Source organism: Balearica regulorum, chromosome 4, assembly GCF_011004875.1.
Source record: "Balearica regulorum gibbericeps isolate bBalReg1 chromosome 4, bBalReg1.pri, whole genome shotgun sequence".
Taxonomy (NCBI): domain Eukaryota; kingdom Metazoa; phylum Chordata; class Aves; order Gruiformes; family Gruidae; genus Balearica; species Balearica regulorum.
Window position 1 is genome coordinate 22,962,351 of NC_046187.1, and position 14,398 is coordinate 22,976,748.

The window sequence follows — 14,398 nt, forward strand, 5'->3', positions numbered from 1 at the left end:
TGACGTTAAAGGTCTTTTCCAACCAAAACCATTCTATGATTCTATTCTATGAAAAATATTTTACTTTCAAACTCCTTTTAAGAGTTTCAACAACTCAAAGAGAACAGTTGAAAGATTTCACTGTTGGGGACATCCTTGAAGCCACTCAAGGTAACTCACATTATTTATAAATATTTACAAGTCAAACTCATACAATTAGCTGCATTTTCAAAACCACACAGACTAGAAAATTAATTCTTAAATGATTTAGAAATCAAAGAAATCAAAACTGATTTGTGTTATTTAATATTTATTGATACAAAAAAAAAAATTGTAGCAAACCATGTATTTACAATTTACACTGGAGAAAGATCTTTAAGACCAATAAGAAAGCATGCCCCTAAAACTGGGGTGTATTTCCAGGCGGATGGTAGTCACAGTGTTCTTTAAGAGTTCCTTTGCATTAGACGATCTTCAATTTGCAGGCAAAGTTATGGGGAAGAGGTTTCCAACAACATGCTTCTTGCTTTTGGTCTAAATTATAAAAATAATAGGAAATTAGTTCAAATTAACGCAGTTAAGAAGAATGCCTGACTGTGCCATAATATTAGGGAGTTACTAGACAGTAAAGTGGAACAACTGCAAACTACTCACAGCAGCAAGGGCATTAGAGCATTCACCTACTCCAACGGCAAATCAATAAAAATATTCGTATCATTCCAATTACGCCCAAAAGAGCACATTAGCCCAATTTAATTTAGCTAACAGTGGTCTCTAACAAATGCATTCCTCTGTGCAAAGTTTGGAGTTGTCAAAGCCACACCTGGTTGTGACAACTGACACTTGCTCTGCGTGTATTCTCTTATGCTATCTCTAATACGAGATGATGTATTTTGTGCAGGACCAAGAGGCCTCAGTAGTTAACATGCATGTGAGTTTCATGCTATTTTTATAAAAATCTTGTGTGTATTTTAATTCACTTAAGTTCAGGTTTAGACGAATGGTCCACTATCTGTGATTTACAGTCCCTAAGGCCACACCAAGCTGCTGATAGTAGGAAAATGCCAGGAATGAAGACTGTTGCCAACAGAGAATAATGTCTGATGCAACTCACCACATCAAGTGACAGCTGACTATGACTCCAGATGTAGAGTTAGGTGGAAAAAGCAGCTGCTTGATAGCCTGGACTGCATAAGATGCCAAATTTTCAAGCTGGTTTAAAGCTTGCATACAGAATGAAGACTGCTGTTAAGATTTGCAAGTGAAAATACCTATCACTATCAAAATACCTCATACTAAATTGTTTTGGGGTATATATGCAGAAAATTGTTAGCTAATTCCTCAAAACTCATCAGTGGACTCCTCATCAAGCCCAGGTATGTGTCTTCCTTAGAGGGTCACCTCAGAGCAAAGGCCAGAAGGGGAAGGTGAAAGCTGACAGCTGTAACGCAACTTGGTAGGCGCATTTCGTCTTTTGCTCCCAAGGGAAAACAGTGGCTGTCCACAATGGCCAAGCGCTCTGGCACAACCTACGCTCTGCGGTTGGTATAGTCATGGCCGGCTGTGTGACAGGTAAAAGTCCCTCCACTTGAGGTGTACAGCCTAAGGGTCCTCCCAACACGAGTGTGAACTAAACTTGCAGAAGCAGCTTCCGTAGCATGGGGGGTCTCCAATTTCACAGAATGGTTGAGGTTGGAAGGGACCTCTGGAAGTCATCTGGTCCAACCCTCCTGCTCAAGCAGGACCACCTGGACTCAGATAAGCTCTCTTTCCTCACATATGACCTTTTGTCTCCTGATCCCTTCTGAACCTCTCCACAGCAACCAGTGACAAGAATGAGGATGCCAAGTGTGTACACAAACACCCTAATGTACTCTGCAAATACACACTCCTACCCACAGGCAGTAAGTAGGGTAGAATGGAGATGGCAGGTTCTGACCTGTGTGGACAGAGCTGCTCCACAAGGAGGGATACGTCAAAATGAGCTTGGTCAGGTCTCAGATTCACTCCAGGCTCCTCCTTAGACACCACAGAAACATGAAAAACCAGGAAGATGAGTTTCTCCTGGCACTCACCAGCAGTCAGGCAGCAATGAGGTGTGAGAGGGCATATGCATCCACATCCATATCTGCAGCAGTGGGCATGCACTGCCATGCTAGACCTCTGTGCCAAAACCAGCTGGTGCCAAATGGCATTCCCACTGGCAAGAGGAATGAAGATGTAAGAGCAGGTGAATGCCTGGACTACCCTGCCAATACAAAATCAGGGTATGGCACGGTGCCTAAGTGATGGCAGAGCCATGGCAAGATTGTGCCAAGGCAAAGGAAGACACCAGCATGTTGAAATAGTGCTACAAGAGGAGCAAAAAGCACAATGCTATGATGCTCTGGGATAAGTCTGGCCGGGGGAATGGTGCTGGGACAGATTCTTTTGGCACCGCAGAACCAGCCTCAACAGATGGATGAGGCTCAAGGGCAACCATGCAGGCCTGAAGCGGTCTCAGTTCTGTGTCTGCAGTCTGGAAAATGGCAGATGACGACACTAACAAATGCCTTGCCAGTTACATCCTATGCCAGCCTTCTTGGGATTAAAACTACACAAAAGTCTGTCAAAGAATGGAGGCCAAAGGAAGCTTTGCATCACTTCTCTGAGCGAGAAAATAGGGAGCATTGCCAGGCCCTGTACAAAGCTTGAAGGAGAGGTAGCAAAGGAAACTTCAGGCACAAGAACACTTCTGAAATCATTCAAATACCTGGAACTGAGCTAGAAAAATGATACGATCCTTGCAAGTGGAACAAAGACAAAAATAAACCTTTGGTAAGGGAAATGCATCCCAAAAAGGCAGAAATTTAGGCAGCAAGACAAAAAATGAAGGAGCAGATTGAAACTCGATACAGCAGTTGAGCTGAAATAGTGGCAGGTGAATGCCTCATCCCGCAGCCTGCTCCAAGGGGAAGAGGAAAAAACCCAAAGGAGAGACAAAAGCACACCTTTGACAGATACTTCAGGGAGACAACTGCCAACTTGCATAGCAGGATACAGCGCATCACACTGGCAGCATGTGCACATGTAATTTCATGAAGGAAATTACTATCAACACTTTTTTTTAATACATGAGACTCTTCTTCGTAATTTCTGAAATAATTCAAGTTCCAGGTAAGTGCACAAAAAAAAAAAAAAAAAAGGCACATTTAATCAAATTCTTATTTCATGGGTGTGTCAAGTTAATTAAGACATGTTTTGTACTTCACCAGCATCGCAGTTCCGTGGAAACGGGCAAGGAGAGGCGCAGGAGGACTGGGTCATGCACCTCATTTGCAACCCTCAGCATCTCACCAGAGATGAGATTTGCAAGTTTAAAAAGTCCTTCAGAAGAGGACCTAAATTATTTTCAGTAAAAACAATACTACTATTATAGCTCCTCCCTCTTTTTTTCCATCAAGAAACACAAGTACATCATGCAGCGTGGGTGCAGGATGTAAGCAACAGAAGCCATTTCATGACAAGGTAATGATTTCTGTGAACTTACGTGGGGTTAGCAATTGAACAAAATGAAGCTATTCTAAATTCTGATAAGATAATTCACTCAATGTAACTTGTTTAAAAGGTTAAACAGGATGTGAAGATGGACTCGGTATGTCACAAAATGAAGAGGCAAATAAAGCAAACATTTAGAGTTACTTTGTCTTTAAAACACAGCAGGGCTTTTTCACCAGCTAAAATACTGTTCAAGTCTGACAGCTATGTTCTAATTTATTCCTGCAGCGACCTCTGTGCTTTACCTATGAATTACCTTAACAGCGCACAGTAAAGCTTAGTTGCTCAACAGGCAAATGTCTGCTTTACTAGTATGAAGAAAATCAGCCATAATAAAAGTCAGAGAGCATTTGCTGGATGCAAAAAGGCCTCTGCAATTATCACTTAATTGTCCTTCATGGGCCAATACTGGGAGTCTCATACTTTCCCATTAAGGTTGATCCCTCCTTCAGCACTTTTCCTTAACTGGCTACTTAATTAGTCTTCCTTCCTGGGCTTAACTGTAAATTTGTTTTGATTAATTAGCCTCAGAGCTGACTTAGCACTCACTGAAATATGGGAGAAGTGCTTAGTTTCTTCAGCATATAAAGCTACTGCATCCTAGGGGAGCCCCCTCTTTGTCAGCAATAAAATTTCAAGTTCAGATTGTGTTTGAACAAAACTTCATAATTAAGTTTCATTTCTTGTAATCGCCCCCTCTGTACTACCACACAAAAGTGATGACAACATAAAGAAAGGATAAAATTCAGTAAGTTCAGGCCTCTTGTTCAGTGGATTATATATCATGTTCATTAGCTGAATCCTGCAGGTTTAGATGACTTAATGCTCTCAAACACAAGTGATACTAGCACTACTACAATCCCAAACCAAGAGTGGAGGTTACCAGCGCTGACAGCTGTGTTCTCATGGCACTGACACCAGAAAGGTTTCCCTTACCAATCAGAAGAGTCACGTTCTGCTCTTCCAAAAGTTAATGAATTTCATTGAAAACCATTTGCACAACCTAGACAAGCCAGTCTGCAACACCTTTGGACACTACTACAGCTCTTCATTATGTTTACACCTCTCATATCACTCCTTTCCTCTCCCTTTCTACGTCACGTTTATTCCAGATGTCACACCATTACCATGCATCTGCCATCTTGATCAATTCTCATTTCAGCTACTGTTACTGAAAACACAGGAAAAGGCAACTTCAAACACCATGACTATGAAGAAATGTAATAAGCTAAATAATATAATGTGTGTTAACAGCTATTGTACCCATTTAATAAACTTTCTAAATGGTTGTCAAGATGACTGCAATTCTTCAGTTTTCAAATTTAAAAGTTCTTACCTATTGAGCTGCAAAGAGAAGTTAATAATCTTACTTGGGACATTAATAAATATGTTTTTCTGTGAACAGTTTTACATTTGCATCTGAACAGTCAGACTGAGAAAGTAAACACTTTGCTTCTTTCAGCTCCTTGTTTCAATTATTGCCCCTCTTGTGCTCCAAACAAGGAAAGACTGCAGAAGAAGTGCAAAGTAAATGTGGTTTTACAACCTTTTGTGTGTGCCTTTACTTGCGCACAGGAGTTTAAACGAAGCAAACCAGAACAAGAGCTTTGTGGGTGGGCTTAAGAACACAGAGCAGCTCTGCAGACGGTCCTTTTAACGTTTTCATTCACTAATAATCTGCAGCCATCTGTTTTGACTGATGATCAACTACTGTTTTCATCTTAGAACTGGACCACAGGAATCACTTTGGTTGTCAAATCTTAAATGAAGGTTTTCTGTGCAACCTGAGAAACGTTTGGCTTCAAGATCTCTTCTGACTGCATTCGTGAACATCCATGAAGCGATAGGATATTCTGAAGAGGAAATGTACTAGCTTGGAAAGACAAAGATATTCAGTTACAGCAGCTGTCAATACCATTAAAGAGGTAAGTTCCATACTCTTCAGTTAGATGTATTATCTGCAATCAATCACCACTTAAAGTAAAGCCTGTATTACAAAAGACATCAGGCAACAGAGTCTATACATCAGGAAAAATGTAAGAAATATTCCTTCATGCTGAAATGCCTTTTCAGCTGTTATGAAATGAGGAAATAGCTCTTTACGGTTATTGTATTCCCCAAATGTTAATTTAAAATCATCTGCAGATAACCAATTCAGCTGTGTACTTGAAAAATAGAAGAAATTGTATATGTGCCTCAACAGTTTGTTTTATTGGCACTGTTTATTTTTCTGTAATTACTCAGCTCATTCTCCTATTTTACGTTTACAAAGTTGCATAAATATGGACGTGCACACATATCTGACAGTTTTGCAACCATTCTTCTGCCACTTTAAACTGCAGAAAAGCTTTGTTTAATAAAACAGGAACAGCTTTCTAACCAAATGAAACTACAAAAAGATAAGATTTTCAAAAGAACCTACTAACCAGTAATTTTTTTTCAAAGGAAGCCAAAGCCTTCAAAAATCTGACTTTTTATTGTGGTGTAACATTGTCAGTTAAGCTCCTTAAAACAAGCCTCTAGTTGTTACCACAATACCTACCATAAACCACATGTACCTACTAACACGAAGCTGATGAAATATGTGACTCGGCTTTTGTTTCCAGCTCTCTCAGTAACTGTTGACAGAAAGCAATGAATTAACATACTAAACCAGTGATACCCTCCAGGAACAGTATGTGTACCACACAGGGAACAGAAAAAGCCATGTCTCTTTCACAACAATGATCCCAACTTCACTCCACAGCAAGTAACACTGGCTAACCGACTTTGGCCTAGCTCACCACAAACCAGGCTCAGATCTCTACTACTAGTAGAGGTGATGTTCCGTACTCCAGTGTAAGTAAAAAGTTGTACCATCTGAGCTGAATATATAAGCCATTATAGTCTATGAAACAGTTTAAAAGCAGTTTTAAAAGCTACAACAGGCAAATAACATTAAATATATATTCGTAGGGTTTCTATAAGCTACAGACCACAGCATGCCCTACACAGGCTATTACTTTAGGATTTTATCAAGTCTAAATAAATTTGCCACATATCTATTTGAAACCACCACAGTAGTCAGTGGAAATTAGGATTACCCAGAGTAGAAAATATGCTGATAAAAAGAATCACACATATGCAGGAAGAATGCCAACTTCTCACGTTTCAGAGAAGGCTTTTTTCTTTCTTTGCAATATCCCATTTGGTAAAGGAAAAAATTAGACCACCAAAGGTTACCCAGGACTACTAGTAGTGATGTACACAAAAATGTAGGAAGTGGGAGCCAAAGCAAGACTAGGTAGAGGTAAAACATCAGCTCCTTCTTCTGACTAAAGACCAACTCTTTGTTTGCCACAGTGCACGACTCAGCGCCCATAGGGGTCTTGGAACTCAGAAGATTCTCTTGCACCTCCTCACATTATATCCAGGCTAATGACATGAAAGCAAGTTTTTTTTACAAGTGTCAAGTTGAAGAAAAAAATTTAAAATGTGATCCAGACAAACGATGAACAACCTAGCTCAATTTAACTCCTGCTGCACACTAATATTTTAAAAAAACAGCTTTGCGCAAGTGGCTGCAACTAGTACAACACACATGGTAAAAGAACGAGCTTAGCAAGGTTCAGTGGCAAGTTCTAATGTTATTGGAAACTGGTTTACACTTCCTTGCAACAGGATTCAACCGAATTTATCTCCATCTGTAACACACTCTTCTTCCTGCCTTTCAAAAACCAAACCCTACAAACATAGATGCCAGCCAACAAACAGCTGTGTCTGAAGCCCCATCTAGTGATAAACATTGGAACTGTTGCTAAACTACAGCAACATCCTAGATACATCACCACACTTGGCACAATTGATTTTGCTACTTAAAAAAAATAAAACCCAAACATTTTGAGATGTAGTCCAACTACAAAATGTTCTCTGAAAACTATACAGGACATTTCTCCCAAGAAACCGACTAGCCAGGAAGCAACAAAACCATGGAACCTAAAAAGTTACATATACCAAATCCACCCTATTCTGTTGACACTCCCAGCCACAGAATTAGGAAGACACAAACAGGCACTCACAGCATCCTCAACTCAAACCTCTACTTGAACATCTGCCACTTTCCAGCCTGTGTCAGGAAAAGGTCTACACATGTTACTTCTGCTTAAGAAAACATCCTGAAAGACGTATTTCTCATCATTTACTCATGACCGAAAAGAAAATCTACTCAAAACCTTGCTGCCAGGTTGCAGGATTGTGCAGTGGGGAAAGCCAGATGGGTGCCTGATACAACAAGGGCCGTGTATAACTTCTCATCTGAACCCACCAATCTAGAACACATTGCTGGAAAGCAGCAGGCTGCCTAGAGCTCCATCAGAACATACATCTACGCTTTCCTTTAGGGTCACAGGCTCCACAGTCCATACACGTTCACTAACCCCTTAACAAAGTATCCTTCTGCTACCCAATCTGCAGACAGGTAATGCAGATGAAAATTTGCAGCATACCTTCCTTCTGAGCTCTCTGGCCTTTAACACAACTGAAAAGTGTTCTTGTTCTGACTTTCAGCTGGAACCAACAAGCTGTTGGGCTCAGAGACCAACACATCCATACCCTGGCCACTGGGAGACATGCTTGTGTGAGGAGCAGAGGATCTTTTGGTCTAATGCTAGCCCTGTACTGTTTTCCAAGTGGCAAATTTCCAGACCTCTGCAGGCCTGAGGAGTTGAAAGACTTACAAACTAAACGTTTTAGTGGGTGGGATCCCCTCAAGCAGTGGAGACAGCATGTGTGTCCATCTGGTAGCTGGTACAGCTCCAACACAGAAAGAACAATATTTGAATCTTGCTGACCTTGAAGAGACCAACCCAAGCCCAAAATTTCAAAAAGCTGCCAACATCAAATTATTATCAGCTGTAACTGACTTTTTTTTTTTCTTAACTCTTAAACTGCTTACAAAAGTTGAGGCTGGGAAAAAAGAAAAAAAAAAAGTCCTTCTTTGCAGTCTGAACTTTGACAGTAAATAGTTCCTATCATGACAGAGGAAGAACTAAATGGCAATAGGCACGTTCCTCTGTTTCATCTTCTCAGAGTTAAGCGTGACCTAGCCATGAATGCAAAGATGCCACAGAACTTCTACCAAGTATTTCCGCTGTCAATTTATATATGCACTAATCACAGGAACTACTGCTGGAAACACAATGATAAAAAAACATATATTATCTCAAATTCCTAATCTAAAGGGTCTTTCATAGACATGGTAATCTTGGTGTCCAAGCCCTTGGACGGACACACCAAGTTAGTTGGCAGCTGAAAGCTTAAGGGAAGCACTAAAGCCAATTCACCTTTCCTACTTTAATGTATACTCTAGGTTTAGCATAAAGATCATGGCCAAGACTGCTTACAAGGTCAATAGTCAATCCTCAAGTCTTTAAAGTTTATGATTCCAATTCAGTTTTCCCTATCTCCTCTTCGTCTAGAATAGCAGTGACCACTGAGAAAGCACCCTACCAGAATAGCTGTAGTTTATCCTTATCTTCAGCCAGGAGGAACTTTGAAGAGCTTGGGAGACAAATGCTATGTATACCATCTGCTGTCTAGACTTGGCTTCTGGAGTATACAGTATAATTACAGTTTTCCCAAAGGTGCTCATTATGATCCAGGAACACAGCAAGCAAAACAAAAGGAAATATTAAAGTAATACATTTGGCAATGACCTGTTGCTGTTACACAAAATAAAGCTATCTGCAATGTTCAGAGCTAATCAAGCCATAGCTTCCACACAAAAGATACAACTGATAGGCTCCTACTTAGGAGTTCCCATTGTACAATTCAATTTTGAGGCACTAATCATATATCTGCTGGACAAGGAAGAAACACCTGTCATTAACATATTAGCAGACTGGACCCCAGCACACAAGCATTCCAGCAGCCCATCTCCTAGACAACAATTACTGGAATGTGAATAGCATGGTCCGACATTTAAATAGAGATTATTCTAAGCAGTTCATACCAGGCAGGCGTTAAGACTACCAGATGTTAGCTGAAGATGTAAAAATTTTTTCAAGTGCTAAGCATCTTTAAGGAGATTAGGTGTATAAATACAATTTTGAACAACAATGTGCTTTACCCACAAATTTTGTATGTATATCTTTGTCATTGGATGACAAGAACAGTAACTGAGGCAGAACGAGGCCCTTCAGTTTGTCATTTCAGTTAGAAAGCGAACTACTGAGGTTCTTTTGGTTTTGTTCTTAACTCTTCTTATGTTGATTTCAGTTGCTCTGTATTAATTTGTAATGTTAAGCTGGGCATGCTCAAACACTTTTTGTATGTAAAAAGAAGTTCAAAACATCTAAAAGCTTGAAAAGTGTTTCAGCAAACTTTTCTGCAGAAAGTTCTTCACCTGTCTTTTTTGAGTTGTGTGAAGAGAAGAACACTTTCTTCATTCAGAAGATTACGTATGTTATATCCATTTCCTACAAATAAAAACAGAGAAAGTTTTCATTAGAAGCCACTAGCAATTTTTGAAGTCCTGTCATCAGACAAGTGTATTTTTATTTCATATATCTTAACAGAAGGAGTATTAGCCCCTAATCTAGGATGCCACTTTTACAGGCACATCATTGCATTTCGGTGAGATAACAAGGAATACAGCTAGTGTCATTTATTTTAACCTGTGGTAAGAATAAAGTGCATCTTTACTAAGAAGATTTTTACTGAAAAGAATGTAACGGGCTTGAGGTCTCAGCTCTCAAAACCCTTAAAGAAAACTTTAAGGTGACTGAATTTACTTTAATTTATTCCTGTGGAAAATCTCAATAAAAACTGCATATGGAAATTTATCTGCAGATCTTCACTTGGGATTTGCATACTAACATGACCACAAATATAGAAACATCTAAAAGGCACTGAATGTTGGGAATGAGCAACATCCTAATACTCATATACAGCCACACTTGATGAATTACAAAGAGATCACCCACCACAACCACTGCATTGCCCATCCAGGCATACTGAGACAGGCCATCAGGCAGGGAAGAATGGAAATGAAGTATAGATCCTTATGGCTGTACGGAACTTTCAGCAGTTTATATGATCTGCTTTCCCAAAAACCAAAATTGTCTCTGTAGACCCCTAAACTTTTAAGATTAAAACAAATACAATGAAAAGCTTCAAAGCATCAAGCAGTAATTGAACAATGATTGTTCAATCAGGACGTCATGGTGAAAAGTTAATGGAAAAACAAGTGGTAGCTTGTAATTTTCTAACATAGCCTCTTCACAGGAAAGCTGTACAAAAGCTCTCTACAGCTTCATGAACAGTCTGCTTTACAACTACTACAAACTCTCCTGACTAGTGTCTTACCCACTGAAGGACAGCTTTCCATATGGAATTCTATCTCAGAAGGGCAAAATCAGAGGTGTCTAAATTCTCAACAACCCACATGACATTACAACCCGTTCAACAAGACATTCTGCACTTTCTACGTATCAAGCACAAAGTGTAAAATATGGTGAACTGATCTAAATGGATTTTCATGATTTTACATATGGTGACCAAAACAATTATATTAACTACCACTATATTAAGCTGTCTGTGAAGTTTCCCCAACAGTATAGCTAGAGACAGAACCAGAATATCACAAGAAATTGACTCTTAGAACTTGGTGTCATCAAAATTTTGAGGCCAACTCACATAAAGAAGCAGTGTTTGTATTACTGCATTCTAAGGTTAGGTCATCAACCCACATCCAGTATTGAGTCATATTCCTTTCTTCATAACCCTATACTTTTCCACTCTACTCAAACTTACCTCTTCCCATCATTCAGCTCTGGTTTGCTTCCTAGCATGCTAACTCAGTCTCATCCATCTCCAACAAATTGGTTTTAAACAAATGTACTTACCTGCTGGAACATAGAAGTAGTCCCCTGTAGTCAGATAATATGATGTCTTATGTAAGGTAACAATAATTTTGCCATGGATAACGTGGAAAGCCTTAATGAAGTCAAAAGGTTCTCAGATTAGCAATGTTTCCTTTGCAAACATTTAAGAAAGTTATCCAAGAAAACATACTCTTTGTTTTGCATACATGTTATAACAAAGATCAAAAAACCCAAACAAGCTAGAAGAGCTGCAATCCCTTTTTCCCACCCTGCTGAAAAATAAGGTGCACAACTTAAAAGGGGACTGGGGGCCAATTGTATTTATTTGATACTTCTCTCTTGCCTGCAAGATCCAGATGGTAAGCATACATGGACATACAGATTTAATGTGAAGCAAAGCAGGGCAAGGTGCATGCAAAGTACCTCTAGCAAGGTTCTTTCATTGCAACTGATTTCACAACTGAAATGATTCATTAATGTTTCCTGTATTTATTTGCATTATAGGGGAAAAAAACTGAAAAACCTGACAACTTCATATGCTACTTCTAACCATTCTAAGATTTTCTGTTTACATAGTCCATTTTATAAAAATAAGAAAAAAGCATACTTACTATTGTATCCATGTGGACAAACTGGTGTCCCTTTTCTTTAAATGGTTTCAAAATCAATCTACCAGTAGCAAAAGCAGGTGTATTCAAATTTTTATATATTTCTACCGATTCATCTTTGAAGAAGCATGAGTGACTGCTTTCAGTGTTAATGCATTCTACAAAAAAAAATCCAGTAGATTAACATTAATGCTAACACATTATTAGTATTGTTACTTGCTCAGTAGCTACTTATTAAATCATATGCATTACATATTCAGTGCAACACCCCCAACAGCTAAACTCAATATTTAGCTGAAAAATCAGGACATTTTTTGCATCTCCCTCAGAATTTTCTCCAGAAGAGCAATAAATATTTCAACAGCTCACCTTTTTATGCCCAATGTGGCATGAACAATTTTTTTTTCTGATCAGTCTAAACACTTACTACATAATTCAGAAAGGCTCTTGGCCACATCCCTTCAACTCACCTAGAAGTACTTCCTCATTTGTTTCCGGGTTCAGTACAACAGTTGGCTTAGAAGTATCAGCTAGGGTGTGATCCAAATTTGCAGGTATCTCACTTCCTGAAAAAAAAAAGAAAAATAATCACTCTACATTTTAAAAACTTAATTATTTAACCACAACTTTTCCACAACTTCAGATTTCACAGATAAGTACTTGAATTTGTTTTATCAACAAAACTAAAAAGACTGACTAAACAGACTGAATATACTTTCTTCAAATAAAACGAAACTATCGTTAACAATTCTTTGAAAATGTAATTTTCATTGGAATTATTTCTGTGTGTAATAGATAAAGGGTCTCTAAATCCTAAAGAACTTTCCAAGGGAATGCCAACTACTTATCCTACGCTGTTTATGACAGTATTTACTCAAAAGTATCTGCATTTTAAGAGAAGTGCTTTTCTAGCAACAGATGCTGAGAGGATATTAAGAGGATATAAAACACATGATGAAGTATGAAGAACCATTTTTTTCCTTTTATCTACTGCTGATGGGCATCAGGAGACTTAAGAGATAAAGTGTTCAAAAGAATAAGCACATGTTCAGTTCTCCTTTTGTCAAGAAATACCATTATAGAAATCTCACTGTAAGTTGTAAATCAGAGAACTATTTCTATAATAAAAAGGATTTTTCCAGAGAAGAAAATAGCCTAAGAGTTGATGACAACCTTACGCTTTTCAAATAGAATGAGACACTGGAGAATGTTCACAACAGAATAAATATCCCAAAGCTCTCTTGCAGAACTCTCTTAAGCAGACAATTTTAGCTCGACAGTGCACAGGAAATTTCTTTAAATGCAGTCAGAACAAGGATGTTAAAGGCAGGCTATAGCACTTTATAGGCACTCATGGCTGCTTAAATACTCTTATGCCAAGACAGTCAGGGTAGAAAGAAAGTTACTGTGTTTGAAATAGCTTTGTTCCAACATAACCATCTCTCTATGAAAAGAAGCAGCAACAGGTGCAACTCTATAGCTATAATCACAGAATTTTATTGTATCAATAGAATTTAGGAATTTGTCCTAGAAATTCTACTCAGCTGATGCATCACTTAAAATTCAAGGATGCTAGAGAAAGATCATCTCTCAGGATGAATGTCTGTTAAAGAGGAAATCCATCACTTCTGGAAGACAGTTCAAACGCACCTAAAGCAAACAATAATTCTCGTAAGATACAATATGAATAGGCACTACGAGCTCAGGTTTACGTGAAGAGCAAATGATTGATATTAATACATAAACTGTACTTAGATCAAAGGTTGATCTAGACCAGGATCCTCTCTCCCATCAATGGCCAAAAGCAGGTACCTCTTCCATCCCCAAAAACACTATAAAAGAGTAATGGCACTTTCATGGAATACTTCCCACTGCTAACATGGAGTTCACACACTTTATTAAAAGCTATTAACAGTTGTTAAGTCTTCTGTGAATTTATCTACTTCTTGCCTTGAATCTACATAAATATTTTTATCCACAGTATTCTGGGGCAGGAAGCGCACAGAGAGAAAAGTCACCTTATTTTGTTTGAAATGCTCAGCTCTCACTATCTTCCTTCTACACCTTCTAGTTCTTGTGTTTAAACACAAAAAACCAAAGAAAATAAACCGCAATTTATTTCTATTCCTCTTCTTCATGCCGCTCATGATTTTATAGGTCTTTCTCACACCTCCACAGTACTCTCTTCAGGGCTGAGGAGCCTTCACCGTGTAGTTGCTTATTGTACAGAAGTCCTTCCATGTTTTTGACAAACTTTCTCTGAACCTTCTCTAGTCCTACTACTTTCCTTTTGAGGCAAGGAATAAAATTTACATGCAACACTCTAGAAAAGCAGAAATTTGTACCAACATTGACTATTTTCTTCCTTATTTCTCTAATTATTATTTCAGTCCTGATATGTTCTAGAACTGT

At 38.7% G+C, this 14,398-nt stretch overlaps 1 protein-coding gene across 4 annotated transcripts in view; it reads right to left on the reverse strand.

Moving 5' to 3' along the window:
- Positions 1-272: 272 nt before the first annotated feature.
- The window catches only part of CENPC (centromere protein C), a 30,139-nt gene continuing 16,013 nt past the window's right edge, over positions 273-14,398 (reverse strand). For all 4 annotated transcript variants that reach the window (XM_075751415.1, XM_075751414.1, XM_075751413.1 and 1 more), the window contains 5 exons: positions 12,457-12,552; positions 11,990-12,144; positions 11,400-11,490; positions 9,899-9,971; positions 273-513 (listed from right to left, as the gene is read on the reverse strand). In XM_075751415.1, coding sequence (XP_075607530.1) covers positions 471-513; positions 9,899-9,971; positions 11,400-11,490; positions 11,990-12,144; positions 12,457-12,552 — 458 coding nt within the window. In that variant the 3' untranslated portion in view covers positions 273-470. The remainder of the gene's footprint in view (positions 514-9,898; positions 9,972-11,399; positions 11,491-11,989; positions 12,145-12,456; positions 12,553-14,398) is intronic.